The sequence below is a fragment of the Melanerpes formicivorus genome, unplaced genomic scaffold (assembly GCF_026170545.1).
Source record: "Melanerpes formicivorus ecotype bairdi unplaced genomic scaffold, bMelFor1.0.p_v2 SCAF_3013, whole genome shotgun sequence".
Taxonomy (NCBI): domain Eukaryota; kingdom Metazoa; phylum Chordata; class Aves; order Piciformes; family Picidae; genus Melanerpes; species Melanerpes formicivorus.
Genome location: NW_027145364.1, coordinates 1 through 22766, shown reverse-complemented (window position 1 = coordinate 22766; position 22766 = coordinate 1). Strand labels below are relative to the sequence as shown.

Sequence of the window (22766 nt, the reverse complement as noted above, 5' to 3'; positions counted from 1 at the left end):
CCCGTGGTGCCCCCAGGACCCCTCCCCCGTGCCCCCCCCCCCGCTCTGACCCCCCCGTGGTGCCCCCAGGACTCAGCCGGCCGCTTCCTGCAGCGCCTGGGGCACAGCCTGGTGCCCGGCCCGGGGGGGTCCCTCTGGATGTTCGGGGGGCTCTCGCTGGCGGGGGGGGCTGCTCAGCAGCGTCTACAGGTGAGGGACACCCCCCCGGGACCCCTCTGGAACCCCCCCAGACCCCCTTGGACCCCCTGGGACCCCCTGGGACAGCCTGGACCCCCTCAGACCCCCTGAGACCCCTGGGGACGCCCTGGGACATCCTTAACCCCCAGGACCCCCCTTGGATCCCCAGGGATCCCCCTAGGACCCCCTGGGACAGCCTGGGACAGCCTGGACCCCCTGGGACCCCCCCCCGGATATGCCAGGGCCCCCCCCAGACCCCCTGAGACCCCTGGGGCCCCCCTGGGACATCCTGGACCCCCTGAGACCCCCAGGGATCCCCTGGGACATCCTGGACCCCCGGAGACCCCCAGGGATCCCCTGGGACATCCTGGACCCCCTGAGGCCCCCTTGGACCCCCTGGGACAGCCTGGACCCCCTGAGACCCCCTGAGACCCCCCCCGGATATGCCAGGGCCCCCCGGGGACCCCCTGGGACATCCTGGACCCCCTGAGACCCCCTAGGACAGCCTGGACCCCCTGGGACCCCCCCCGGATATGCCAGGGCCCCCCCAGACCCCCAAGACCCCCTTGGGAGCCACCCCTGAGACCCCCCCAGACACATCGGCCGCGTTTGGGCCACGCCCCCCCGGCATTGGCCACCCCCTCGGCCACGCCCCAGCCCCACCCCTGCCCCTCCTCCCCCAGGTTCTCCATCCCTGAGCGCCGCTGGACTCAGCTGCTGGTGGGGGCCGAGGGGGGGGGGTCCCGGGCCCCCCCCCCCGCGCCTTCCACGCGGCCGCGGCCCTGCCGGGGACCCCCCCCCGGATGCTGGTGCTGGGGGGGCTGACCCCCGGGGGGGGTCGCGGCCGACGTCTGGAGCCTGGACCTCAGCACCCTGCAGTGGAGCCAGCAGCAGGTCCGGGACCCCACCCCCCCGGAGCGACGGCCCCCGGGGGACCCCCGCCCCAGGCAGCGGGGGGAGAACGGGGGGGGGGCTGGGAGGCCTTGGGGGGGTCCTGGGGTGGAAATGGGAGAGTTGGGGGGGGGGGGGCTGGAGGGGGGAAATGGGAGGGCTGGGGGGGGGTGGTTGTGCTGGGGTGGGAATGGGAGGGCTGGTGGGGGGGGGTTCGGGGGGGGGGTCCTGGGGTGGGAATGGGAGGGCTGGGGGGGGTGGGGGGGCTGAGGGGGGGGGTCCTGGGGGGCAATGGGAGGCCTGGGGGGGGAATGGGAGATCTGGGAAGGGGGGGGGGGGGGGGTCCGGGAGAGGGGTCCTGGAGGGGGGAATGGGAGGCTGGGGGAGGGGTCCTGGGGGGGGTCCTTGGCAGGGGGTCCTGGAAGGCCTGGGGGGGCTCCTGGGGGGGCTCTGGGAGGCACGGGGGGGCTCTGGGGGGCTCGGAGGGGGGTCTTCACCCCTGCCCCCCCCCCCCGCAGGACCCCCAGGTGCCCCCCGTGGCCGGGCACTCCCTGACCCCCTGCGGCTCCTCCCTGCTGCTGATCGGAGGCTTCGCCCCCCGGGGGGGGCTTCAACCAGCGGCTGCTGCGCTACGGGGAGGGGGGCTCAGGGCTGGCAGGAGCTGCCCCAGGCTGGGACCCCCCCCCACGGGTAACTGCGGCCCCCCCCGGCCCCCTGCAGCCCCCAGACCCATTGCCCCCCCAGCTGACCTCCCCTCCAGCCCCCTGAAGCCCCCAGCCCCATTTCCCCCAAGGTCTCTGTGTCCTCTCCCCCCAGCCCCCTGCAGCCCCCAGCCCCATTTCCCCCAAAGTCTCTGTGTCCTCTCCCCCAGCCCCCTGAAGCCCCCAGCCCCATTTCCCCCAAGGTCTCTGTGTCCTCTCCCCCAGCCCCCTGAAGCCCCCAGACCCATTTCCCCCAAAGTCTCTGTGTCCTCTCCCCCAGCCCCCTACAGCCCCCAGCCCCATTTCCCCCAAGGTCTCTGTGGCCTCTCCCCCAGCCCCTTGCAGCCCCCAGCCCCATTTCCCCCAAGGTCTCTGTGTCCTCTCCCCCAGCCCCCTGCAGCCCCCAGCCCCATTTCCCCCAAGGTCTCTGTGTCCTCTCCCCCAGCCCCTTGCAGCCCCCAGCCCCATTTCCCCCAAGGTCTCTGTGTCCTCTCCCCCAGCCCCTTGCAGCCCCCAGCCCCATTTCCCCCAAGGTCTCTGTGACCTCTCCCCTGGCCCCCAGCCCCCTGAAGCCCCCCCCCCCCCTTTCCCCCCAGGCCTCTATGGGCACTCTGCCGTCTTCCACCCCCCCTCGGATGCTGTCTTTGTCTTCGGGGGGCTTCGCTTCCACGTGGACGCTGTGGGACCCTCCCCCGAGCTCTATGCCCTGCACTGCCCCAGCCTGCGCTGGAGCCTCCTGGCGCCCGCCCGCGGCCACAAGGTGGCGCTGCAGGCGCCTCGGGGGGGCGCTGCTGGGGGGCTGAGGGGCTCGGGGAGGGGCCTGGGAGGGGCTGAGGGGGGTGGTGAGGGGGTCCTTGAGGGGGGCTGGGGTGGCCTGGGGTGGTCAGAGGGGGGTCAGAGGGGTTGGTTAGGGGTCCTTGAGGGGGGCTGGGGTGGCTTGGGGGGATCTGGGGGGACATTGGAGGGCTCGGGGGGGCGCTGCAGGGGGCTAAGGATTGCGGGGGAGCGGGCTGGGAGGGTCAGAGGGGGTGGTTAGGGGTCCTTGAGGGGGACTGGGGTGGCTTGAGGGGGTCTGGGGGGGTCAGAGGGGGTGCTTAGGGGTCCTTGAGGGGGGCTGGAGTGGCCTGGGGGGGTCAGAGGGGGTGCTTAGGGGTCCTTGAGGGGGGCTGGGGTGGCCTGGGGGGGGTCAGAGGGGGTGCTTAGGGGTCTTTGAGGGGGGCTGGGGCGGCTTGGGGGGGGGTCCGAGGGGCTCTGGGAGGGTTTGGGGGGGACACTGGAGGGGTCTGGGGGGAGCCTGAGGGGGGGGTTAGGGGTCCTTGAGGTGTGTCAGAAGAGGACTGGGGTGAGGGTCTTGAGAAGGGGGGGCTGGGGGGGCTGGGGGGGGGGTGCGCTGGGAGTCCCTGAGGGGGGTCCTGGTTAATTTGGGGGGGGGGGGGGGTTGGGGGTGTCAGGAGGGGCCATTTAGGGGGGGAGGGGGACACAGGGTTTCGGGGGGGGGGTGGTGTCAGCCACCAACCGCCGTGCCCCCCCCCCCCCCAGCCCCAGCCCCACTACTTCCACGCGGCAGCCGTGCTGGGGGAGCTGATGGTGGTGGTGGGCGGCAGGACCCCGGCCCAGGACTTCAGCCCCCGGCTGCTGCTCTACCACCTGCGCTGCAACGCCTGGATGGGGCTGGAGCCCGGTGCGGCCCGGGGGGGGCTGGGGGGGGCTGGATGGGGCTGGGAGAGCCTGGATGGGGCTGGAGCCCGGTGCGGCACGGGGGGGGGCTGGGAGAGCCTGGATGGGGCTGGAGCCCAGTGCGGCACGGGGGGGGCTGGGAGAGCACGGGGGGGGGCTGGGGGGGCTGGATGGGGCTGGAGCCCAGTGCGGCCCGGGGGGAGCGAGGGACTGGGGGGGGCTGGGGAGTGGGGGCAGGGTAGGGGTCTCGGGGGCACCCACACATGGGGGGCTGGGAGGGGGAGGTTGGAGGGCTTGGGGCACCCACACATGGGGGGGCTGGGAGGGCTCAAAGTCATGGGTGTGGGGCTGGAGGTCTGGGCCCCATGGAGGGGGGCTGGGAGGGGGGGGGTTCAGACACATTGGGGGGGGTCTGGGGGGGTGCCCATGGGCGGGGGGCTGGGAGGGGATGTTCAGACCCAAGAGGGGGGTCTGGGGGGGTGCCCATGGGCAGGGGGCTTCCCCGAGTGATTCCTCCCTGTGCCCCTAAGGAGCCTCTGTCGTGGGGGCAGCCGGCAGGGGGCGCCGTGGCGCAGGCGGTGGCGGAGGCCGGGGGCCACCTGTACATCTCGGGGGGCTTCAACGGGGCGGCCCTGGGGGGGCTCTGGCGGCTGCGGGTGCCCCCCGACCCCTGCCAGGCCCTGCTGGACCCCCAGGCCTGTGCCAGGGCTGAGGCCACCTGCACCTGGTGCCAGGGCAGCTGCCTGGGCGCCGAGGAGGCACACAGGTACCTGGGGGGCAGGGGGCTCCGTGGGGCTGGGGGCTCCGTGGGGAACTGTGGGGCTGCGGTCTCTATGAGGCAGGGGTCTCTGGGGGCTCCATGGGGAGCTGTGGGGCTGGGGTCCCCATGGGGTCTCTATGGGGCTGGGGTCTCTGTGGGGGTCTCTGTGGGGCTGGGGTCTGCATGGGGCAGGGGTCTCTGTGGGGTCTCCATGGGGCTGGGGTCTCCATGGCTGCCCCCCAGGCAGGGCTGTGGCCCTGGTTGCTTCCCTGCCCCCCGGGACCCCCAGGACTGCAGCCGGCTGCGGAGCTGCTCTGAGTGCCTGGCACAGCACCCACGGAGCCAGGTGGGCACCGAGGGCCAGGGGCAGGTGGTGCCAGCCCCACAGCCTGGGGTGGTCACTGGGTGGGTGCTGGGTGGGTGCATGGTGGCCAAGGGGAGGCTGTGCCAGCCCCACGCAGCCTGGGGTCGGCACAGGGTGGGCGCTGGGTGGGCGCTGGGTGGCCATGGGGAGGCTGTGCCAGCCCCACTCAGCCTGGGGTCGGCACAGGGTGGGTGCTGGGTGGCCAAGGGGAGGCTGTGCCAGCCCCACGCAGCCTGGGGTGGGCACAGGGTGGGCGCTGGGTGGGTGCTGGGTGGCCTAGGGGAGGCTGTGCCAGCCCCATGCAGCCTGGGGTGGGCACAGGGTGGGCACTGAGTGGGTGCTGGGTGGCCTAGGGGAGGCTGTGCCAGCCCCACGCAGCCTGGGGGTGGGCACAGGGTGGGCACTGAGTGGGTGCTGGGTGGCCTAGGGGAGGCTGTGCCAGCCCCACGCAGCCTGGGGTCGGCACAGGGTGGGCACTGAGTGGGTGCTGGGTGGCCTAGGGGAGGCTGCGCCAGCCCCATGCAGCCTGGGGTGGGCACAGGGTGGGGGACCGGGCGGGCACCGATGCCCCCAGGTGCCCCCACCACCGACCCCCCCCCTCCCCGGTGCCCCCTCAGGAGCCGCCCCCCTGCAAGTGGTGCAGCAACTGCCCGTGGGGGGCGTGCGTGGGCACGGGGGGCAGCTGCGGGGCCGCCCCCGAGTGCCGCCTGCCGCAGCGGCAGCTGCGCGACCCCCGGCTGTGCCCCGAGGCCGCCTGCGGCGCCCCCGACTGCGCCTCCTGCGGCGCCAGGGGCGGCTGCGTCTGGACCCGGCAGTTCAAGCGCACCGGTGAGGGGCGGGGGGCGCGGGGGGCAGGGCCGTGGGCGGCAGGTCGGGGGTCCCCCGGGCCAGGCCCTCCCTGAGCCTGCAGCCCAGCCACGACTGCAGCTGCTGGGGGTCACTGGGGGGGGTCTGTGATTGGGGGTGACTCCGGGGGTCCATGGGGACGTCTGTGATTGGGGAGGGTCTGTGATGGGGGGGGGGTGTCTGTGATTGGGGGTGACTCCGGGAGTTCCTGGGGGGGGGTCTGTAATTGGGGGGGGGGCTGTGATGTGTGTGGGGGGTGTCTGTGATTGGGGGTGACTCCGGGGGTCCCTGGGGGGGTCTCTGATGTGGGGGTGACTCCGGGGGTTCCTGGGGGGGGTCTGTAATTGGGGGGGGGTCTGTGATGTGTGTGGGGGTGTCTGTGATTGGGGGTGACTCCGGGGGTCTCTGGGGGGGGGAGATCTGTGATTGGGGGTGACTCCGGGGGTCCATGGGGGGGGTCTCTGATGTGGGGGTGACTCCGGGGATCCGGGGGGGAGGAGGTCTGTGATTGGGGGTGACTCCGGGGGTCCATGGGGGGGGTCTCTGATGTGGGGGTGACTCCGGGGGTCCGGGGGGGGGAAAGGACTGTGATTGGGGGTGACTCCGGGGGTCCATGGGGGGGGTCTCTGATGTGGGGGTGACTCCGGGGGTCCGGGGGGGGGGGGGAAAGGTCTGTGATTGGGGGTGACTCTGGGGGTCCATTGAGGGGGGGTCTCCGATGTGGTGGTGACCCCGGGGGTCCCTGGCGCCCCCCGCAGGCGAGACGCGGCGCATCCTGAGCCTGCAGCCCAGCTACGACTGGACGTGCTTCAGCCGCTCGCTGCTGTCGGTGTCGCCGCTGCCGGTGGAGGCGGCGCCGCCGCTGCCCTGCCCCCGGCCCTGCCACGAACTCGGCTCCTGCAGCCTCTGCCTGGCCTCCAAGGGCGCCGACGGCGGCTGGCACCACTGCGTCTGGAGCCCTGCGCTGCAGGAGGGTGGGGGGGCGGCGGGGGGCGTCATGGGGGGGCGCTGAGTGTACCGGGGGGGGAGCTGGGGAGGGATAGGGGGGCGCTGAGTGTATGGGGGTGATGGGGGGCGCTGGGGAGGGTGATAGAGGGGGCGCTGAGTGTACGGGGGGGGGGCGCTGGGGGAGATGTTGGGAGGCGCTGAGTGCGGGGGCGTGAGGGCGCTGGGGGTCGATGGGGGGCGCTGAGTGTATGGGGGTGATGGGGGCGCTGAGCGCGCTGGGGAGGGCGCTGGGGGGTGATGGGGGGCGCTGAGTGCGCTGTAGGGGGCAATGGGGGGCGCTGAGTGCGCTGGGGGGGTGCTGGGGTGTGCTGGGGGGGCGCTGAGTGCGCTGTAGGGGGCAATGGAGGGCGCTGAGTTCGCTGGGGGGGCGCTAGGGGGTGATTGGGGGGCGCTGAGTGCGCTGCGGGGGTCGCTGGGGGGTGATGGGGGGGCGCTGAGGTCGCTGTGGGGGGTGATGGGGGGCGCTGAGCGCGCTGGGTGGGGGCGCTGTGGGGGGGTGATGGGGGGGGGCGCTGAGTTCGCTGTGGGGGGTGATGGGGGGGGGCGCTGAGCGCGCTGGGGGGTTGCGCTGGGGGGCGCTGAGTGCCCCGGGGGGGGGCGCTGTGGGGAGGCGCCGGGGGGGGGCTGCTGGGGGTCCGTGGCTGACCCCCGCGTGTGTGTGTGTGTCCCCCCGCAGTGCCTGAGCCCCAGCTGGGCGCCGCTGCGCTGCCTGGCGGGGGGCTGCGGGGGGGCTGCTGCGGGCCCCGGGCGGCTGCGGCGCCGCCTGCAGCTCCGCCCCGCGCTGCGCGCGCTGCCTGCGGCTGCCCGGCTGCGGGTGGTGCGCGCGCCGCGGGCAGAACGGCAGCGGGAGGTGCGTGGAGGGCGGCCCCGGCGGACCCCGGCACGGTAACGGGGCGGGGGGGGGGGACGGGGGGGTGTTGGGCGCGGGGGGGAGGTTATGGGGGGGATCTGGGGGGGGCACTGGGGGAACCCCATGGAGCTCTGGGGGTCTCTGCAGAGCTCTATGGAGCTTCTTGGGGTCCTAGGGAGCTCTGTGGCGTCCTATGGGTCCCTATGGAGCTCTGGGGGTCCTTATGGGTCCCTGTAGAGCTCTGTGCGTTCCTATGATTCCCTATGGAGTTCTATGGGTCCCTATGGAGCTCTGGGGGTCCCCGTGGGTCCCTATAGCGTTCAGTGGACCCCTATGGAGCTTTGTGGGTTTCTGTGGGTCCCTATGGAGCTCTGGGGGTCCTTATGGGTCCCTGTAGAGCTCTGTGCGTTCCTATGATTCCCTATGGAGTTCTATGGGTCCCTATGGAGCTCTGGGGGTCCCCGTGGGTCCCTATAGCGTTCAGTGGACCTCTATGGAACTTTGTGGGTTTCTATGGGTCCCTATGGAGCTCTGGGGGTCCCTGTGGGTCCCCATGGAGCTCAGTGGGTCCCTATGGAACTCTGTAGATCCCTATGGGTCCCTGTAGAGCTCTATGCATTCCTATGAGTCCCCTATGGGGTTATGTGGGTCCATATGGACTTCTGTGGGTTCCTATGGGTCCCTGTGGGTCTCTATAGAGCTTTATGGGTCCCTATGGAGCTCTGTGGGTTCCTGTGGGTCCCTATGGAGCTTTGGGGGTCCCTGTGGGTCCCTGTGGAGCTCCATGCGTTCCTATGGGTACCTATGGAGTTCTATGAGTCCCTGTGGAGCTCTGGGGGTCCCTATGGAGCTCTGGGGGTCCCTGTGGGTCCCCATGGAGCACTGTGGGTCCCTATGGCGCTCTGGGGGGTCCCTGTGGGTCCCCATGGAGCTCTGTGGGTCCCTATGGAGCTCTGGGGGTCCCTGTGGGTCCCCATGAAGCTCTGAGGGTCCCTATGGAGCTCTGGGGGTCCCTGTGGGTCCCCATGGAGCTCTGGGGGTCCCTATGGAGCTCTGGGGGTCCCTGTGGGTCCCCATGAAGCTCTGAGGGTCCCTATGGAGCTCTGGGGGTCCCTGTGTGTCCCTGTGGAGCTCTGGGGGTCCCTATGGGTCCAAATGGAGCTCTGTGGTTCCCTATGGAGCTCTGTGGGTCCCTATGGGTCGCTCTGGGGCAGGCTCTGTGGCTCATTTCCACACCCCCCTCCCCCACCCCCGTGCCCCCCAGGGCTGGCACAGGCGTGTGGGGCAGAGGCTGACTGGGCCTTCCTGACCTGCCCCCCCGAGGACGAGTGTGCCAATGGGCACCACAGCTGCGGGCACAGCCAGGAGTGCCAGGACCTGCCCCAGGGCTACCGCTGCCAGTGCCGGGCCGGCTACAGCCTCGACGAGTGAGCAGCTGTGCCAGGGGGCAACGCAGGGCATGAAGATGCCAGGGGGCATGGGGGGGTCAAGGGGCAGGGATGAGGGTGGGGCAGACAGGGGGCAGGCAGAGGACACTCAGAGAACAGGGGGTGGGCATGGAGGAGCAGGGGTGGGCATAGGGGAGCAGGGGGCACCGGGAGGGCAGGGGTGGGCATGGGGGAGCAGGGGTTGGCATAGGGGAGCAGGGGGCACCGGGAGGGCAGGGGTGGGCATGGAGGAGCAGGGGGTCCCTGTCCCTGCAGGGCGACGGGGCAGTGCCAGCCCGTCTGCGAGCGGGGCTGTGCCAACGGCACCTGCGTGGAGCCCAACCGCTGCCGCTGCCACTTCGGCTTCGTGGGCCCCGACTGCGCCCAGCCCTGCGACTGCAACGGGCACAGCCAGTGCCAGGGGCCCAGTGCCCGCCAGCGCTTGCCTGCAGTGCCACCAACAACACCGCGGTGAGGAGCAGGGCCTGGGCGCCCTGCCAGCCGTGCCACCCCTGTGCCCGGCCCGGGGTCACCCCTGCCAGCCGTGCCACCCCTGTGCCTGGCCTGGGTCACCCCTGCCAGCCGTGCCACCCCGTGTGCCCGGCCCGGGGTCACCCCTGCCAGCCGTGCCACCCCTGTGCCTGGCCCTGGGTCACCCCTGCCAGCCGTGCCACCCCTGTGCCCGGCCTGGGGTCACCCCTGCCAGCTGTGGCCACCCCTGTGCTCGGCCCAGAGGGTCACCCCTGCCAGCTGTGCCACCCCGTGTGCCCGGCCCGGGGTCACCCCTGCCGGCCGTGCCACCCCTGTGCCCGGCCTGGGGTCACCCCCTGCTGGCCGTGCCACCCGCTGTACCCCGGCCTGGGGTCACCCCTGCCAGCTGTGCCACCCCCTGTGCCCAGCCCTGGGTCACCCCTGCCCCGCGTGCCCCCAGCGCCGGCTCTGTGCCCGGCCCGGGGGCGCCTGCCCGGGATGCCGCCCGGGGCTGAGCCGCTGCCCTGTGCCCGCAGGGTCCGCAGTGCCAGCTGTGCCGGCCGCTGTTCGTGGGCAGCGCCCGGGCCGGGGGCACCTGCCGGCCGTGCCAGGCCTTCTGCGGGGGGCACGCCGAGGTCTGCGTCAGCCGGCAGGAGCTGGAGCGTGCCCGCAGGGACCTCCCCAGCGCTACCCCCTGGAGCCCGCCCTGGTCAGTGCGCTGCCCGCTGGGCACGGGCACCGCCCCCCAGCCCCGCGGCGAGGGGGCAGCCCGGCACGGGCCCGCTGCCCCCCGGCTGAGGCGCCGCCTCTGCTGCCCCCCCAGGTGCCACCTGGGTGAGCGAGGGCCCCAGCGAGGCTGGCGGCTGTCTGCGTGGGGTGCCAGGACCACAGCGTGGGGGAGCGCTGCCAGGGATGCCAGCCTGGCTACTTCCTGCTGGATGGGCACTGCACACGGTGAGGGGGGCACCCGGCTGCCCCCTCCCCAGCAAGGGATGGCGGGCAGGGGGAGGTGGGGGTCGTGCCAAGGGATGTGCCCTGGCACAGGGTGGGCAGGGGGAGGTGGTGGTGCAAGGGATGTGCCCTGGCACAGGGTGGGGGCAGGAGCAGGTGGGATGCTGAGGGTGTGGCAGTGGTGCCAAGGGATGCACCCTGGCACGGGGTGGGCATGGCCCTGGCATGGGGGTGAGGCTGTGCTGAGCCTTCCCCCAGCGCGGTGGGGCAGGTGCCAGGTGCCCTGCCCTGTGCCAGCAGTGCCCACCCCCCGCCCCATGACGTGCTCTTGCCCCCAGGTGCCAGTGCAACGGGCACGCTGACAGCTGCAACGAGCAGGATGGCACCGGCTGCCCCTGCCAGAACAACACCGAGAGCCCTCCCTGCCCTGGCAGCCCTGGCGAGCGCAAGGGACTGCTACAAGCAGCAGGTGCCAGCCCCGTGCCACCCCCTGTGCCCCCGACCTGTGTGACACCCACCCCTGCTCCACCCTCACCCTGCCACCGCTGTGCCACCTGCCCTGTGCCACACATGCCCTTTCCCAGTGCCATCCCAGCTCCACCTCCATGCCCTCCCCCCCCAGTGCCCCCCCTGACGGGTGCCCTCTGTGCCCTCAGCACTCCTGTGCCATCCTGGTCCCATCCCAGCCCCATCCCCATTCCCTTCCCCCTTCCCCCCCCCCAGTGCCCACCCCTGACTGGTGCCCTCTGTGGCCCACAGTGCTCCCGGTGCCATCCTAGTCCCATCCCGGCCCCCCCCCCCCATTGCCTTCTTCTCCCAGTGCCCCCCGGACCGGTGCCCTTTGTGCCCTCAGCACTCCTGGTACCATCCTGGTCCTGTCCCATCCCAACCCCCCCCCCATGCCCTCCCCCCTCAGTGCCCCCCCTGACGGGTGCCCACTGTGCCCTCAGCACTCCTGGTGCCATCCTGGTGCCATCCTGGTCCCATCCCTGCCCCACCCCCATTCCCTTCTCCTCCCCCCCCCCAGTGCCCCCCCAACGGGTGCCCACTGTGCCCACAGTGCACCCAGTGCCATCCCAGCCCCATCCCCATTCCCCTCCCCTTCCCCCCCCGAGTGCCCCCCCGTGACCGGTGCCCTCTGTGCCTGCAGTGCTCCCGGTGCCGGGACTCGTTCCAGGGGCACCCGGTGGGGGGGGGGCAGTGCTACCGGCTGCTGGCGGTGGAGCAGGAGTACTGCCTGGACCCCTCCTCGCAGAGCGGCTGCTTCCACCCGCCGCAGCGGCGCCCCCTGCCGGCCGGCCGCGCCGTGCTCTTCGGCGTGCAGCCCAAGTTCACCAACGTGACATCAGAGTCACCCTGGACGTCACCTTCGGCGCCGTCGACCTCTACGGGCCACCTCCTACGACCACCTTCGTCGACTGGAAGCCCACCACCGGCACCTCGCCGTCCGGCTGCAGGCCGCCCCGCCGGGGCGGCACCGGGGCGGCCGGCGAGGGAACGGCCGCGGGCGGAGCCGGGGACGAGGCAACGGCCGCGGGCGGAGCCGGGGGACAGTGGAGCTGCTGGAGCTGCTGCTGCGGGGGGAGGCTCCGGTGGTGCCGAAGGAGCTGCCGAGAGTGGTCCTGGGCGTGGAGCTGCGGCTGGGGCTGGCCTCGGGGCCGGCCCCGCAGAAGATGGGGCCGGGAGCCCTGCTGGAGCTGGCACCGGGGGCGGCTCTGCCGGGGGTGACCCTGCCGGGAGCGGCTCGGCCGGGATCGGCTCTGCCGGGGGCGGCTCGGCCGGGGGCCCCCCCGCGGCTGCGGAGGAGCAGGCGTCGGGGCTGGTGACCTACCTCACCCTGCGGGACCCGGCGGCGGCGCTGGTGGTGCGGGGGGTCCGCGACCGCCTGGTGCTGACCTTCCCCCACACCCTGCACCCCCTCAAGTCCAGCCGCTTCTACCTGCTGGTGCTGGGCGTCGGGGGGCCCTCGGGGGGCCCTTCGCAGGGGCTGCTCTTCTTCAGACAGGACCAAGCCCACATCGACCCTCTTCGTCTTCTTCTCCGTCTTCTTTTCCTGCTTCTTCCTCTTCCTGGCGCTCTGCGTCCTGCTGTGGAAGGCCAAGCAGGGGCTGGACGCGCGGCAGGAGCAGCGGCGCCAGCTGCAGGAGATGACCAGATGGCCAGCAGACCCTTCGCCAGGGTCACCGTCTGCTTCCAGGCCTGCCCCCCGCGCCGCTGGGCGCCCGCCCTGCCCGCCGCCTCCGCCCGCCGCCAAGAGCTGCGCCCTCGCCGTGCCCCCCCCCGCCGTGCCCGCCAAGACCCCCAGGCCCCCCGCGCCCGCCGGCCTGGCCGCCGTCACCGTCGTGCCGCCGCCGGTGCCGGGCGCGGGGCCCGGTGACGCTGGAGCCCACCGAGGACGGGGTGGCGGCGGTGGCCACGCTGCTGCTGCAGCTGCCCGGGGGGCCGGGGGACCCCCACCGAGCGGCCCTGGCCTCCCGCCCTGGTCACCCTGCGCCAGGGGCTGCTGGAGTTCGGGGGGGGCCCGGCCCGCGCAAAGGGGGGGGCGGCGGGGGGCTGGCACACGAGTTGACCTCCATGGCGCTCTGACACCCTGCACCTGGGGGGGGCACCGATGGACCTTGGCGGGGGGGGCAGCCCTGGACTTGTGGGCATCTGCCCTCGGGGGGGCTCCCAGTGTTCAGGGCAGGTGACTTTGGGGGGGGGCGATGCGGTACCCCCAAACACTCCAGCATCTACTGGGGGCGGTGGGGGGCCGCGCGTGACTCCTGGCCGGGGGGGGGGGGGGGGTGGGGGGGGGGGCGGAGGGCAATAAACAACTTTGGTCCCCCGAGTGTGTGTGCGTGTCCCCCACACTCAGCAGTGGGCAGGCGTCAGGTTTTGGGGTGGAAAAACGCTGCTTTTGGAGGGTGAGCTGCCCTCAGTCGCGAGCCCCTGGGTGCCACCACTACAGCCCCCAACCCCCTGCCAGGCTCTGGGGGTACCCCCCCCAGAACACACACACCCCCGTGACAGCAGTCGCCGTTTCTCTGCCCTCCCCGCGGGTCGCAGCCAGACGCAGCCGTTGGGCCCGGGGGGGTCTCGTTCACTCTTTTATTGCCCTCCCCCATACCTGGGGGGGGAGGGGTAGGGGGTCTCAGGACCCCACCTCGCGCCCCGCGGGGGCCGCTGGGCCGCCTGGCCGCCGCCTGCGCCCCGCTGAGCCGGCGCCCCGGGGGGTGCCCGCGGGGGACTGGGGGTATCTGGGGAGCTTGGGCCCCCCGCTTCAGCCTGCGCCCCACAGCAGAGGGATGAGGGGCGCCGGGGGGGTGCCAACGACCCCGCGCCGGGGGGCGGGGTTGAGGCATCCCCGGGGGCCGCGGCGGTGCCAGGGGGCAAGGCGGCCCCGGGGCCGCGGGGTCACAGTGGTGGCATCGCCGTGGGGTGTGGCAGCGCCAGGGCTGGAGGCGGACGCGGTGCCACGGGGCAAGGCGGTGCTGGTGTCGTGGGTCACAGTGGTGCTGTCGCTGTTGGCCGTGGCAGTGCCAGGAGCAGAGGCGGCCGCAGTGGCATGGGGCGGGCTGGTGCCATCGCAGAGGATCGAGGTGGCCCCGGTGCCATGGGGCAAGGCAGCGCTGGTGCCGGGGGTCAGATCAGTGCCGGTGCCCGGGGCCGTGGCAGTGCCACTGCCCTGGGTCCCTGCACCCCCTCCTCCGGGGCTGGCAGCCCCGGTGCCCCCCGCGCCATGGGGCGCTGCAGCCGTGGGGCCCGGGTTGGGGCTGCCCCCCAGGCCGTGGGGCACCGAGTTCTGCCGGGGGCTCTCCCACAGCACTGACGCACGGCGAGAGGGGGTCCTGGGGTGCCAGGAGCTGGGACCCGCGGCGTGGGAGGCTCTGGGGGGCGCCCAGCTGCGACCCCCGGCGCTGGGGGTCCTGGGGTGCCAGGCTGTCCCTTCGCGTGCCCAGGAGCCGAGACCCGCGGCGCGAGGGGTCCTGGGGGGCACCCAGCTGCGAGCCCCGGCGCTGGGGGTCGTGCGGCGCCAGGCTGTCCCTGCGGGCGCCCAGCAGCTGCGAGCCCCGGCGCTGGGGGTCGTGCGGCGCCAGGCTGTCCCTGCGGAGGCCCAGCAGCTGCGAGCCCCGGCGGGGGGTGTCCCCGTGGGGCAGCAGCACCTGGCGCAGCAGCCTGGTGCAGATGGCGGTGGCCGCCTTGGTCTCGGGGCTGAGGATGCCCAGGCTGAGGAAGCCGTGGGGCAGGTCGGGCACCACCCGCAGCGTCACCGGGCGGCCCAGGGCACGCAGCCGCCGGGCCAGCGCCACCGAGTCGTCCAGCATCGGGTCCAGGGCGCAGGCCTGCGGGGGCGGGGGGCACACGCGGGACGGCGGGGTCAGAGGGGACGCTGCGGGCACAGCCACGGGGACACAAGGGTCATCAGAGGGGGCCGTAGGGGATGGGTGGGGGTCCCAGGGTAGAAGGGGGTCTGTGGGGCAGGCTCGAGGGTTCCGGGAGAAGGAGAAGATCTGAGGACTAGGTTCGGGAGTCCCGGGGGGGGGGGGCTCCGTGGGGCAGGCTTGGGGGTCCTGGAGGAGGAGGAGAGGGAGGTCCGTGGGGCAGGGTCGGGGGTCCCTGGGGAGGGGCTCCGTGGGGCAGGGTCGGGGGTCCGGGGGTGTCACTCACCACGAGGTGCACGGGGGGCAGTGAGCCCAGCATGGGGTCGGGGGCCAGCAGGGGGACATGAAGGGGTTGCGGGACAGGGGAGGGGCGCTCAGGGCGAAGCGCGCGGGGGCCCCTGGGTGCGCAGCGGCTGGAACTCGTCCGGGTACCGCAGCGCCCAGCGGGGGATCCGCTCCGACGCCCCCTCCCCAGCTTCCTCCTCCTCCTCCTCCTCTTCCTCGTCCTGCCGGGAGCCCTCCGGCTGCGAGACTCTGCGGCGGGGCTGGGCTGGAGGGAGAGAAAGTGAGGACCCCCCCCCAACGCCCCGCCCGTGTCCCCAGAGCTCCTTCCCTGGAGTCCTTGAGACCCCCTCCGGGGTCTCCCACTCCCCCCCCCCGCCAAGGGATCCTCACCACCCCCCGCCCCGGTGCCCCCCAACCCCACCCCCACCCCCCGCTGCCATCCTGGGCTTCTTCCTGCCTCGTAGCCCTACCTGTGCCAGGGGGCGTCACGGGGGGGGTCTCGGAGAGTTCCTTGTCCTTGGGGTCTTCCTTGGGGGTCCCTCGCAGCAGCCCCCCCAGCCAGGCGGCCGCCCCTCGCCGCAGCCCCCCCCAGCAGCCTCCCCGTGTCCCGCCGCAGGAGCCCCCCCGGACCCAGGGGCTGCACGGGGTGGGGGTCAGGGTCCTCTTCTGTGCCTGGGGGGGGGCAATGGGGAGGGGAGCGTCACAACCAAGCCTCGCCCCCCCTGACCACCCATGTGCCCCCCCCAGTCCCTCATCTCCTCAATGTCCCCAAGCACCCAAACATCCCCAAGCCCCCTACCCGCGTAGGCGCTCAGGCACTGGCACAGGACCCCAGGGTCCGCAACCCCCCCAGTGTCCCCAAGCCCCCCAATGTCCCCAAGGTCCCCTACCCGCGTAGGCGCTCAGGCACTGGCACAGGACCCCAGGGGCCGCAAACCCTCCCAGTGTCCCCAAGCCCCCCAATGGCCCCAAGCCCCCTACCCGCGTAGGCGCTCAGGCACTGGCACAGGACCCCTAGCGGCAGGAGGGGGTCCAGCAGCGTCAGCAGCCGCGAGGGGGAGGCGGCGGCGCGCACGAGCGTTACAGGGTAGGCTGCGACCACCCCCTGGGGCAGCCGCAGCCCTGCCGCCGCCGCCCGCAGGCACACGGCAGGCACAGGTTGCCGCCCGCACTGTCCCCGGCCAGGCACACCCGCTGCGCTGTCGAGCCTGTCGCAACAGAACCACGATATGGGCGACAGCGCAGCGACAGGGGAGGTAGAACTCCCGACCGGAGCGATAAAGCCCCCGACGTGAGCGACAGAGCCCCGATATGAGCAACGGAGCCCCCGACATGAGCGATAAAGCCCCGATATGAGTGATAGAGCCCCGATATGAGCAACGGAGCCCCCGACATGAGCGATAAAGCCCCGATATGAGTGATAGAGCCCCGATATGAGCAATGGAGCCCCCGACATGAGTGGTAAAGCCCCGATATGAGCAATGGGGCCCCCGACATGAGCAATAAAGCCCCGATATGAGCGTCAGAGCCCCGATATGAGCAATGGAGCCCCCGACATGAGCAGTAAAGCCCCGATATGAGCAATGGCGCCCCCGACCATGAGCAATAAAGCCCCGATATGAGCGATAGAGCCCCCGACGTGAGCAATGGAGCCCCCGACATGAGCAATAAAGCCCCGATATGAGCAATGGGGCCCTCGACATGACCAATAGAGCCCCGACATGTGCTACGTCACAACAGAGCTCCAAACAACAGACAGACATAGCCCAATAGCTCCCCCCCACACCCCCAGTCCCATAGGTGCCCGCCCATAGCTGGCAGTGCCCAGCAGCAGGCAGAGAGACCACCACCCCCTGGCACGGCTGCGCCTCCCAGCCCTGCCCCAGGGCCCCCCCGGCACTGACCCAGCAGATGGCAGTGCCGCAGCGCCCAGCAGTAGGCATAGAAGCACTCCTCCAGCGCCCGCGGGAAGGGGCTCTCGGGTGCCAGGGCGTAGTCGACCGACAGGATGGGCACCCCCAGGTCCCGCGCCCACCCCCGCAGGTAGGGCTCGTGGGACCTGGAGGTCTGAGCCACGAAGCCCCCCCCGTGGAAGTGCACCAAGAGGCCTGGCGAGGGGGGCAGCGGGGGGGTCCCCCGCCAGCGCCCCAGGGACCCCCCCAGCGTCACCCCCTCGGAGCGGCTCAGGGCATTGAGGGCAGGGCTATCCTGGCGGGGGGGAGGGCAAGGGGTGAGACCCCCACCCCCCCCAGAGTGGGGACACCCCCACTGTGACTCCCCAGCACCCCCAAGGGCACCCCCAGGGGGGCCCCCAGCACCCCCTAGGTGCCCTCCCCAGTGCCTCCCAGTGCTCCCTGATGTCCCCCAGGTGCCCCTCAGTACCCCCAAGCGTCCCCCCTGATGCCCCCCAAGGTGCCCTTCAGCCCCCCCAAGCGTCCCCCTGATGCCCCCCAAGGTGCCCTTCAGCCCCCCCAAGCGTCCCCCTGATGCCCCCAGATTCCCTTGAGGTGCCACCCCCCCACATGAGCCCCATAGTGCCCACCCCCCCCTCCCGCAGGGGGGTCAAGCAGGGCAGCCACAGCTCCCTCTTCCCACGCCCCCACGTCGGGGCGCCCCACTAAGCGCCCAGAACCCCCCCCCCAGGCGTCCCCCCGGCGCTCCCTGGCGCCCACCTGCCCTTCCCGCAGGTGGTAGCAGAGCAGCCTCATGTGGACCGGCCCCGGGCCGCTGTGTGCCACCGGGGGGGAGATGGTGACGGTCACCGAGGGGTCGGCGGCCAGCGGCAGCTCCAGCGGCTCGGGGGGCACAGACAGCACGCGGCAGACCCCCACCGGAGTGGCTGCCATGGTGGCCACCGACTGCGGGGAGATCGGGGGTCAGGGGGGGCCTGAGGGCCTCAGAAGGGTCGGGGGGGGGGGGGGGGGGTGGGTAGGGGGTCCCAGGAGGTTCAGAGGGGTCCTGGGGGGCTTCCTGTAGAGCTCAGGGGTGGGAGGGGGGGAGGGGGCTGGGAGTCCCAGGTTGTGACCCACAGGTCAGGGGTGCCAGGGGAGTCTGTAGGGCTGGGGTCCCTGGGGCTGTGGGTTGGGGGTCCCTGGGTTAGGGGTGCCAGGGCCCCTGGGTCGGAGGTCCTAGGGGTCTCACGGCCAGCAGCTGGCTCTCAGTCAGGCTCTTGGGAGGGGGTCCCTGGGTCGGAGGTCCTGGGGTCGGGGGGGTCCTGGGTGGGGGTCCCGGGGGTCTCACGGCCAGCAGCTGGCTCTCGGTCAGGCTCTCAGGGGCGCCCAGGTTGCAGTCCAGGGGTCCGGGGCGTCCCTGGTTCGGGGTCCCCGGGTCGGGGGCGTGCTGGGCGGGGTTCCCGGGGGTCTCACGGCCAGCAGCTGGCTCTCGGTCAGGTTCCCAGGGGTGCCCATGTTGCAGCCCATGGGTCGGGGGGGTGCTGGGGCGGGGGTGGCTGGGTCAGGGGTCCCTGGGCGGGGGTCCCGGGGGCCTCACAGCCAGCAGCTGGCTCTCGGTCAGGTTCCAGAAGCTCTTCCAGAAGTGCACGTCCAGGTTCTGGGTCAGCCTCTCGAACTCCGCCCCCCGCAGCTCGGGGTCCAGGGCGAACTTGCCGCTGGTGAACAGGGAGCCTGCTGCCACCCCTGGGGAGGCGACAGGGGGGTGGCACCGAGGGGGCCAGAGGGCATCCGGGGGGGAGGGGAGGGGCGCCCCCTGCACTCACCCAGCCCCAGCTGGTGCCGTTTGTAGTTCTCCCGAAGGACACCAGGCCGATGGCGATGGTCTGCAGCACGGGGCGGATGGAGGGGGCGAACTGCGCGGCACGGCGGGCAACCGGGTCATGGGGGGGCCCACCACCCCCCGTGCCAGCCTGTCCCCATGACACCCTGTGCCAGCCTGTCTCTGTGACCCAACCCCCCCTGTGCCAACCTATCCCCGTGTCCCACCCACTCTGTGCCAACCTATCTGCATGACCCCCCGTGCCAGCCTGTCCCCGTGTCACAACCCCCCCGTGCCAACCTGTCCCTGTGTCCCAAACCCCCGTGCCAGCCTATCCTCATGACCCCCCTGTGCCAACCTATCCCCATGACCCCATGTGTCAATCTGTCCCATGTCCCAACCCCTCTGTGCCAGCCTGTCCCTGTGTCCCAAATCCCTGTGCCAACCTATCCCCATGACCCCCCGTGCCAACCTGTCCCCATGTCCCAACCCCCCCGTGCCAACCTGTCCCCTATGTCCCGACTCCCCCGTACCAATCTATCTCCATGCCCCCCCCGTGCCAACCTGTCCCCATGCCCCAACCCCCCCGTGCCAACCTATCCCCATGACCCCCCGTGCCAACCTGTGCCAACCTGTGCCTGTGTCCTCCACACCCTCCAGCCCCCACGTGCCGGTGCCCCCCAGCCCTTCCCTCCTCCCCCACCCTCGCTCATGCTGCCCCCTCTCCCTGGCACCCCCTGGCACGCCCCCCCCCCGCGCCCACCTGGAAGCCGAGGCAGCGCCCGTAGAAGCACCCATTCTGCATGGTGCTGTACTCCCGCAGCACACCAACTCGCTCACCCCGCAGCCTTCCTCCTCCTCCTCCTCCTCGGGGGGGAAGAGGCAGCCGGGGCGGCTCCGCGCCAGCAGCCGCTGTGCCAGGCAGAGCAGCGCCCGCAGCTGCGCCAGGGCCGCGCCGTAAGCCTCCAGCTCGGCGGCGTTGTGCCCGGCGCGGAAGAAGAGGCTGCGGCGGTGCGCGGCCACGTAACGGCTGCGGTGCACGGCGTGCGCCAGGCAGCAGCGGGCGGTCTGCACCAGGCTCCGGTACCCGTTGCCCGGCGTGGCATCGTCCAGGTCGAAGCGGTGGCAGAGGCGGGCGAAGTGGCGCAGCGCCGGCTCCAGCCGCCGGCCCTGCTCCCGCAGCGCCGCGAAGGCGGCGGCCAAGCGCCGCCCGCTCTCGGTACCGGTGCCGCCGAAGAACGAAGCGTTCTCCTCCGCCAGCGCCGCCAGGGCGCGGAACAGCGGCGCGGAGTCCATGCCCCGGGGCGGGGGGCAGGCTGCGGGGGGCTGCGCGGTGAGGGGCGGTGAGGGGCACCCACCCGCCGCGGACACAGCCCTGCCCCCCGGAGGGACCCCCGGCGGCGAGCGCGGAGCGAGGGGGGACCCCGGTTATAAAGCCACAGGCGGGGAGGGAGGGGACGGGGGCCGGGGACAGGACCGCTTAGGGGGTGCGGGAGTCAGTGATGGGGTGCGGGGGTCAGCGGTGGGGAGCGGGGGTCAGTGATGGGATGCGGGGGTCAGCTGTGGGGAGCGAGGGTCCGGCAGGGATCGGGGGACCCCAGGTTATAAAGGCACAGGCGGGGAGGGAGGGGACAGGGGCGGGGACAAGGGGACAGGGGTCAGTTAGGGGGTGCGGGACGTCGGTGAGAGGCAACCCCCCCGCCCCAACGCTGACCTGAGCCCTGCCCCGGGGAGGGACCCCGGCAGGGCTCGGGGGGACCCCCGGTTATAAAGCCCACGGGCGGGCAGGGAGGGGACAGGGGCGGGGGGCAAGGATGGGCTGTGGGGGGCGGGAGTCAGTTATGGGGGTGAGGGTCGGCTGTGGGGGAGAGGGCACGAAGGACAGATAGGGACATGAGAGGCACTTCGGGGGGGGGGGCGCAGCTCCGGGCGCCCCCCTGCCCCCCCTCCGGCTACACTCCAAGCGCAGGAGGTGGGACTGGGGCAAGGGCTGGGGGCGAGCCTGAGTGGGGTCTGGGGCACGAGGAGCCGAACCAGTGGGGCAGAGGGAACAAAGGGGGGGACAGAGAAGGGGGGAGAGTAGGGCAGAGGGGGCAAGGAGGGGCTGGAGGGGGGCAGGACCCCCCCCCAGAAGCAGCAGCTGCAGCCGCGAGGGTGGGGCCGGAGAGGTCCCCGGGGGACGTCTGGGGCAGAGGGGACAGAGTTGGGCAACGGAGTGGGGCAGGGACACGGGAGCAAGGGGCAGGGGCCGAGGCGGGACAGCGGGGCCGGGGTGGGGACGGTCCCGGGGTGGGGACAGTCCCGGGGCGGGGACGGTCCCGGGGCGATCTGGGACAGTTTGGGGTCGGTTCTGTTCTGCATCGGTTTGGGGGTCGCTTTTGGGTTCGTTTGAGGCAGTTTTGGGTCAGTTCTGGGTCAATTTGGGGCAGCTGGGGGTCGCTTTGGGTCAGTTCTGGGTCAATTTGGGGCAGCTGGGGGTTGCTTTGGGGCAGTTCTGGGTCGCTTTGGGGCAGCTGGGGGTCAATTTGGGTCAGTTCTGGGTCGGTTTGGGTCAGTTCTGGGTCAATTTGGGTCAGTTCGTGGTCGGTTTGGGTCAGTTTTGGGTCGGTTTGGTCAGTTCTGGGTCGGTTTGGGTCAGTTTTGGGTAGGTTTGGGGTCAGTTTGGAGCAGTTCTGGGTCAATTTGGGACAATTCTGGGTCAGCTTGGTCAGGTTTGGGTCGGTATTGGACAGTTCGTGGTCGGTTTGGGGCAGCTCTGGGTCCGTTTGGGTCAATTTCGGGTCGGTTTGGGGCAGCTTGTGGTCAGTTTGGTCAGTTTTGGGTCAGTTTCTGGCAGTTCTGGGTCAATTTGGGTCAGTTTGGGTCGGTTTGGGGCAGCTGTGGGTCAGTTTCAGTCGGTCCCGGGGCAGCTGTGGGTCGCTTTGGGGCAGCACTGGGTCGGTACTTGGGGCAGCTGGGGGTCGGTTTGGGGCAGCTGGGGGTCGCTTTGGGGCAGTTCTGGGTCGGTACTGGGCAGTTCTGGGTCGGTCCCGGGGCAGTTCTGGGTCAGTTTGGGTCAGCCGGGGGGTCGCTTTTGGGCAGTTCTGGGTCGGTTTGGGGCAGCTGGGGGTCAGTTCCAGTCGGTCCCGGGGCAGCTGGGGGTCGCTTTGGGGCATTTCTGGGTCGGTTTGGGCAGCTGGGGGTCGGTTTGGGGCAGCTGGGGGTCAGTTCCAGTTGGTCCCGGGGCAGATGGGGGGTCGCTTTGGGGCAGTTCTGGGTCGCTTTGGGGCAGCTGGGGGTCGGTTTGGGGCAGCTGGGGGTCAGTTCCAGTCGGTCCCGGGGCAGCTGGGGGTCGCTTTGGGGCGGCTGGGGGTCAGTTCCAGTCGGTCCCGGGGCAGCTGGGGGTCGCTTTTGGGGCAGCTGGGGGTCAGTTTCAGTCGGTCCCCGGGGCAGCTGGGGGTCGGTTTGGGGCAGCTGGGGGTCGGTTCCAGTCGCTCCCGGGGCAGCTGGGGGTCGCTTTGGGGCAGTTCTGAGTCGCTTTGGGGCAGCTGGGGGTCAGTTTTCAGTCGGTCCCGGGGCAGCTGGGGGTCGGTTTGGGGCAGCTGGGGGTCGCTTTGGGGCAGCTGGGGGTCAGTTTCAGTCGGTCCCCGGGGCAGCTGGGGGTCGCTTTGGGGCAGCTGGGGGTCGCTTTGGGGCAGCTGGGGGTCAGTTTCAGTCGGTCCCGGGGCAGCTGGGGGTCGCTTTGGGGCAGTTCTGAGTCGCTTTGGGGCAGCTGGGGGTCAGTTTCAGTCGGTCCCGGGGCAGCTGGGGGTCGGTTTGGGGCAGCTGGGGGTCGGTTTGGGGCAGCTGGGGGTCGGTTCCAGTCGCTCCCGGGGCAGCCGCGGGGCCGATCGCTGTGGGCAGCCGCGGGGGTGCCGCGCCTCGCCCCCATTTTGCCCTAATTCCCCCCATTTCGCCCCAAATGTGCCCCTCCGCCCCCAGCCCTCCCCCGCCCCGGCTCCCACCTGCGCTCCACGGCTCCGCCCCGCTGCTTCCGGGCACGTGACTCGCGGCGCCCAATCCCCGTGCGGCGACGTCGCCCCTGGCACCGGCGGCCCCGCCCCCTCCCTCCCCCCCCGCCCGCCCCGCACACACAAGGTGACGCCCCAGGAGCGCGCGCTCTGCTCGGGCGTTTATTGGGGGCGACCTCTGACCCCGGGCTGACCCCAGGGCTCCAAAGGGGGGGGAATAGGGAGGGGTCGGGGTGGGGCTTGAGGAGTTCGGGGGGGGGGGAGGGGAGCTAAAGGGGAATTGGGGAGGCGAGT

The 22766-nt window shown here is 72.2% G+C and overlaps 3 protein-coding genes across 3 annotated transcripts; 2 read left to right on the top strand and 1 right to left on the bottom strand.

Moving 5' to 3' along the window:
- Positions 1-69: 69 nt before the first annotated feature.
- MEGF8 (multiple EGF like domains 8) lies at positions 70-12890 on the top strand (the record flags this gene model as incomplete). Its single annotated transcript, XM_068136695.1, is given in 29 exon segments — positions 70-162; positions 164-189; positions 861-918; positions 921-1004; positions 1006-1071; positions 1587-1758; positions 2366-2529; positions 3309-3452; positions 3977-4212; positions 4450-4552; positions 5188-5398; positions 6175-6385; positions 7097-7148; positions 7150-7309; positions 8539-8701; positions 8978-9141; positions 9689-9843; positions 9846-9885; positions 9996-10030; positions 10032-10126; positions 10462-10570; positions 10572-10592; positions 11274-11460; positions 11463-11568; positions 11618-12146; positions 12148-12274; positions 12277-12417; positions 12420-12598; positions 12600-12890. Coding segments are annotated over 29 exon segments (3924 nt in total), but the record flags the coding sequence as incomplete, so codon positions are not given.
- Positions 12891-13199: 309 nt separating this feature from the next.
- LIPE (lipase E, hormone sensitive type) lies at positions 13200-19872 on the bottom strand. The gene is given in 14 exon segments (XM_068136696.1): positions 13200-14448; positions 14774-14876; positions 14878-15037; positions 15243-15360; positions 15362-15444; positions 15754-15921; positions 15924-15980; positions 16677-16980; positions 17445-17630; positions 18262-18407; positions 18488-18517; positions 18520-18577; positions 19247-19329; positions 19332-19872. Coding segments are annotated over 14 exon segments (2640 nt in total). The 5' UTR covers positions 19780-19872; the 3' UTR covers positions 13200-13752.
- Positions 19873-20311: 439 nt separating this feature from the next.
- Positions 20312-22599, top strand: LOC137440440 (PE-PGRS family protein PE_PGRS33-like; the record flags this gene model as incomplete). The annotated part of the gene is made up of 3 exons (XM_068136697.1): positions 20312-21689; positions 21840-21925; positions 22444-22599. Coding segments are annotated over exons 1-3 (1555 nt in total), but the record flags the coding sequence as incomplete, so codon positions are not given.
- Between the last annotated feature and the right edge of the window lie 167 nt (positions 22600-22766).